The 5,792-nt window shown below is 40.8% G+C and overlaps 1 protein-coding gene across 1 annotated transcript; it reads right to left on the reverse strand.

Moving 5' to 3' along the window:
- Window positions 1–1,965: 1,965 nt before the first annotated feature.
- Window positions 1,966–4,368, reverse strand: LOC136694896 (HLA class I histocompatibility antigen, alpha chain E-like). Its single transcript, XM_066668724.1, has 3 exons — window positions 4,341–4,368; window positions 2,557–2,823; window positions 1,966–2,279 (listed from the first exon to the last, which is right to left on the reverse strand). The coding sequence occupies exons 1-3, from the start codon at window positions 4,366–4,368 to the stop codon at window positions 1,966–1,968; spliced, it is 609 nt and encodes a 202-aa protein (XP_066524821.1).
- Window positions 4,369–5,792: the final 1,424 nt, after the last annotated feature.

A 5,792-nucleotide genomic window follows, 5' to 3' on the forward strand; every position in this document is an offset into this window, starting at 1 on the left:
ACACAGAGCCAGTGTAAAGTCCTGTAGATTTACAGTGTTTCTCTCAGACCTGTGTTTACACTCATTTATTACAGAGGAGAAACCAGGTCTGACACAGTGTAAAAGAGAAATAATATCTACTGAATAATGAATATGAACTGTTAACACTGAACAGAACTCAGTAGAGTTTCCATGGTGATGAAACAGTACTGAGGTGGTTTGATTTCAGCTGAACTTCACACTGTTTAAAATGACACACTGGATAAATTAAAAACATTATCCATTCAGGCGTCTGTAACTGAGTAGATTTACATTAAAGTGCTTTAACTTGCCCTGTTCTTATTTCTAAAACCCCTCTCCTACAGCTCCTACATCATACTGTGGCAGTGCTGACTGTGGGAGGGGCTGTGGGGCTCACAGGGATCTCCCAGCATGCTCGGGGCCTCTGTGATGTTAGTCGAGGGGTGTTTAAGGGGTTGTTTTATTGAGTTATTGGTTTTATTGAGTCAGTCAACAGAGAAGGGGCTGAGTCTCTGTGGACTGAGGACTCTGAGCTCACTTTCTCTACGATTCACAGCCGTTTACGTGAAAACTGCATGTTTTAGTAGATTTTCAGTGTTTACTGTGTGTCTTTGAGCAGAGTCTGTGGATGTGGTCTGTACTCACCAGTCTTCCGTCTTCTCCTAAAGAGAATAAAGACGACTAAACCCAGTAAAACCAGTGAGATCACTCCTACAATCACTCCTCCTCTCTCTCCTGGACTCAGACTATTCCTGCAGTTGGAGCATCTTCCGTCTGTAAACAGAGCAGTGGTGAGAATCAGTCCCATCCCAGCACTAAATGTTTCCTGCACTATGAGTCTGTCTACAGGAGCTGACGACTCTTACTGAGTCACTGACTGACTGACCCCTGATCAGTGTTTAAATGAGCTTGAGTGAGAACATCATGGATCTTACAATAACGTCCTAATAAAGGCTCCAATAACTCAGTGTAGAGGAAATGGATCTGAGCTCAGACTCTAGAACTTCAGTGGTGTTCTTCTTCCTCTCACTCTATAAACAGCCTGGTTTACCTGTTTTTATTGTTCCAGGTGAGGATACAGTCGCCAAGCACAAGAACAACACTGAGACCTGCACCAGAATTAAACTGGAAAACTGCTTCAAGAGTTCATCAAGTGAACATTAACTAGATCTGAACCCATCAGCACGAGTCCTAACAGCCAGGATCAGCTGATTTTACTGCACTATTAACAGCCTTGACTTCAGAAGAGACACTGAAAGGAGTCTAAAACCTTTTGTACACAGTGGAACTGGAACTGTATCAGACAGAACACATATGTAATGTGGCGTTTTACCAATAATTATAGAAGTTAATATTGATTAAAGTGGAGAAACACAGTGAAGTTTTGATCTCGTCACCCGTTTCCTACAGGAATGAAGGTTATTGTTAGTGTGGTGTGGACACATCTGCCGTTGTGGCAGGGTTTACAGTTACAAACACAGATATATTTACCCCATGGTGTAATTACTGCTTCACTGAAGGAGACGTGAGAAACAGAACAGTCGTATCCTGCTGCATCTTCCTCCTGGACGTCCACACTCTTCCTCAGCTGGTAGGTTCCATCACCATTGGGTCTGACTCCTGAGGATGTTAGTAGATGATCAGGGAGTGAAGTGGTGAATATCCTCAGTCTCATCTTCAGGTCTTTGGGGTAGAAGCCCGTGGCCAGGCAGGTCAGGGTCAGTCTGCTGGACTCAGTCTGAGATTTCTTCACAAACACATACACATCTGGAACAGCTGCAGAGAGGAAAAGTTCAGATACACACTAACACTCAGACAGAATTCATTTTTAAATCTCATCTTCAGAAAGAAATGTGTTTCAGTGTGTATTTATTTCCTAGTGATATTTTTGTAAAGAGCTGTGTTTTCTAATTTCTAAACGATAAAGAAAGTCACAGGAAGTGGTTTGTTTGGTGGAAAACACAATCACAGACTCTGATTACGACAAGTTTCCAGATACTCACTGGGTGTGTGTTGAGGACTGTGCTGTAAATAAATCTCCATCCACTTCACACAGTCCTGACAACTCAGAACAGGATCTAGACCACTTCCAGAATTAAACTTCTCCACCGTCTCCTGGGCCTCCTTCACTGAGACTGACCACTGTCTCGAGGTCCAGTTATAAGACATTAAATCTTCTCCATCGTAGCCGTATTCATTAATGCAGTTTAAAGTTGACACTGAGCCGTCAGGAAGCTTTACCCCCTCACAGCCGTTTCTCCACTGAAGAACATGACGCTCTGAAACAGGAGAAGACCTGGAATCATCATCACACCCTCAACACTGTACAATCAGCTGCACACAGACACTGAACCCAGTCCCTGTTGAACACTGCACTCATTACCCATTCTTCACACATTAACGCACTCAGGCCTAAGGTAGACTCTGTTATGGTGAGGTTCAGGACCTTCACCATTTCTTTCTCAATTACAGCTTCTTTAAAAAGTAGGATTTACAAACTCTTCTCTTCATGAAGATTATGAAATCATAAATTTAATGATACATTAATATTCTCACCTGACGCTTTGTGTCTGAAGGCCTCCAACTGTAACTGAAGAACCTTGTTCACCCACTGTTCTTCATTCTTCAGCTTCTCAGTTCCTGTTCTCCACACACTCTCCTCTATCTCCTTCATCCAGCTCTGTTTAGGAGTCCTGATACCGTCCCGACTGCTGTAGGAGTCCGTCTGTGTGTCGTCCAGCAGAGTCACTGCACTGAACTGGTAGATGTTGTGTGAGGACTCTTCAGACTGGACGGTGAAGAGGTAAAACAGAGTGTGTTTATCTGTGGGGAACAGAGAATAAATAGATTAGATGTTAAAAGTATCTTCAGTCTGAGATTAGTTACAGCTGAACACACAGATGAGACTTTACTCCTGAGAGTTTCCCTGAACTCTCCCCGTGACTCTTTAGTTTTCTCCTACAACTATCTCTCGTCTCTTCTGCATGATCCACACTGTCCTCTCCAGATCAAACCATAACTGGTACACGTGTGCATGTCTGAAATAGTGTGGAAATTTGATCAAAATGCACATCAACATTTCAACAATTGGTACAACAATTGGACAGTAACTGGTTGCATATGTTTTTATTGTTTAAAGCGACACCTAGGGATGCAGTAACAACAAAAACCCATGAGAAATGAGCTTGTGCATTTATGTAACATATGGCAAAAGCCTTTTTTTTTTAGTTAAAGCTTTATTTGTCTGATTGGCTGCAGAGTTGTTTTTAGGGAGCCTGGAAACCACAGTGATGTAAGTTTCATTGTTTTATAGTAATTATCACACAAACACACACTGAGCTCCACACTCCTCATTGTCTCCTCGTCTACAGTGAGTATTAGAGGCCGACAGAGCACACACTCAGAAATGCTGCATATACATACATTGATCAACCATAATATTACCACCACCTCCTTGTTTCTACACTCACTGTCCATTCTCACACCTCCACTAAAATTTGACCAAGAAAATATGCCTGAATAAGTTGATTACAGCACAATCTAGAGACGCAGTTGATCCAACATCATCCCTTCAGAGTCCCATAATTAATACATACACACAGTAGCAAACTTTAGGGAAAGCATTTCTGAGTTATAGTTGTACATGTTTGATTTTTTTAATGCTGGCTGCACTTCTGCTGAGAAGAGACTGGACACCACACAGTGATGAAAGTTCCATTTTTATTTTTATATAATCTTAGAACTAATGTTTTTAAGATTCTGCTGATACCACGTATGTCCAAATCGGGTAGGAATCCAGTGACAAGTTCATGCTCAGATGTGTGTGTGCACCTGTACATTCAAACCCCAGAGTGAGCTCTGTATTGTCTCAGCGAACTCACTCCAACTTGACATTTCTGCAGAAAATCTCCCATTCAGCAGATACCCCTCCCTCTCCCATTTCACCTCTCTGCAGACCAAAAGGTGCCCCACTCAACAGATACCCCTCCCCCTCACACTCCATCTCCACAGAGCAAAAGGAAAGGTCATATGCTGATATATATATGGGTCATCTTTGAGCAAATAATATGCTTGAATCACTGCTTGTGCCTTTATGTTTTAATTATGTTTCAGACAGAAGGTGCCTCAATTGAAAAAAGGGGATTTGGCTGCTTTTAAATGCCATAGTTATTTTATAATTGCAGGTACCATTAAAGATGGGTGATGTACCATTAGAGGTGTTTCATTTCAACAGAAATGAAATCAGTTTGTAGCTGGACCCATTTGTTTCGCTCCAAACTGAAGTCTTTGATTCATGAATCTGTTCCTTTACACGACAATTTGGGGCGATACATCACTACTCCACGTCCTCTCCTTAGGGAAGACCATGGTTTGGTGACGAGGTACAGCAGCTCAGGAGTAGACCGGTCTCATTTTAAAAGAGGTTTATTCCCAATTTTGTGAAAGAACTGAATCTGACAGATGCACTACACTGACAAAAGGATTTACTCTCCTGCCTTTGCAAGCAAATGAACTTGAGTGACATCCAATTCTTAACCCATAGGGTGTAATATGACAACAGTCCACACTTTGCAGCTATAACAGCTTCAACTTTTCTGGGAAGACTTTCCACAAGGTTTAGGAGTGTGTTTATGAGAATACACAATATCTCAAATATTTACAATTGAGAAACTTTCATTGAACACAACAAAATCCATCACTATTCTATTCTGGACAAAATAGAGATAAAGAGATAATGGTTATGGATTGTAGTGATAGGGGCACCATCTCCAAGGAATATAACCTTCTAGTAGGTGAATCCTTACAGTCATCCATAAAAAGACTAGAGACAAGAGGACGTTTCCACTGAGGACTGGAGTATTCACTAGGGTGACCATATCTGAGTTTTCAAAAAAAGAGGACACATGGGGTAGGTTGGCAGCACAAATGCTTCCATGACCATGCCACTATGCTGCTGAAATTTAATACACAAACAGATATTCTTTAACAAGATAAAGAACAAAGGCCTTTGTTCTTTCCATTCAACATTTGGCCCTAAGCAAAAATTAATAAAACAATATTTTTGTCATTTCTTGACAGTTTATTATCATGGAAACCTGTTATTTTCTGTTCATACCACACTTCAAAACTGAAGTCCTGTATTAAAGCGACTGGTTTACACCAGAAAACTCATCATCATGACAGAAACTGATGATTTTACCTTTTAACTGTGTTTTTTTAAACATTACTAAAAATAAGCACCACATTTTATCAATCAGGAGTAATATAGACTTCATAAATGATCAGAGCATCACTAGGATCCAGACATTTATGTAAAAATACTTATATTTCATATTTTAAAAGGTCTGTCTGATAAAAACGTGCTGTATGTGAGAGCTGTAATTCAGTCTCCCCGCTGTCCTGACTTTAATGATCAGGAGCCTGTTTTCTTCTAAAGTATATTCATTCATTCATTATCTGTAACCCTTATCCAATTCAGGGTCGCTGTGGGTCCAGAGCCTACCTGGAATCATTGGGCACAAGGCGGAAATACACCCTGGAGGGGGCTTCTAAATTATATGTTAAAGAGAAAAACTTTGCAGATGTAACTTGATAAACTGTCAGAAAGTCAGTAACGGTCAGGTGTGTGTCCGTGTATTTGTGTTGTTATAGGGACAGAAGTGACGACTATCAGTTTTGTAAAATACAGAGCAGAAAGTGAAAGGCTCGTGTGACACAGAAACGCTTCCAAATACGAAGAAGAAGAGACTAAACTTTCTTAACAACTTTCAACACATTTCTGTTTGAGGCTC

Source organism: Hoplias malabaricus, chromosome 4 (genome assembly GCF_029633855.1).
Source record: "Hoplias malabaricus isolate fHopMal1 chromosome 4, fHopMal1.hap1, whole genome shotgun sequence".
Lineage (NCBI taxonomy): Eukaryota > Metazoa > Chordata > Actinopteri > Characiformes > Erythrinidae > Hoplias > Hoplias malabaricus.

Bases quoted from the DNA above. Each gene is read 5' to 3' on its own strand.
- LOC136694896 (XM_066668724.1), bottom strand. From the start codon at position 4,368: ATGGTCTTCCCTAAGGAGAGGACGTGGA. The intron at 2,824-4,340 runs GTAGTGATGTAT...TGTTCCCCACAG, and splicing joins CCCTAAGGAGAGGACGTGGA to ATAAACACACTCTGTTTTAC. The intron at 2,280-2,556 runs GTGAGAATATTA...CTCCTGTTTCAG, and splicing joins CTTCAGACACAAAGCGTCAG to AGCGTCATGTTCTTCAGTGG.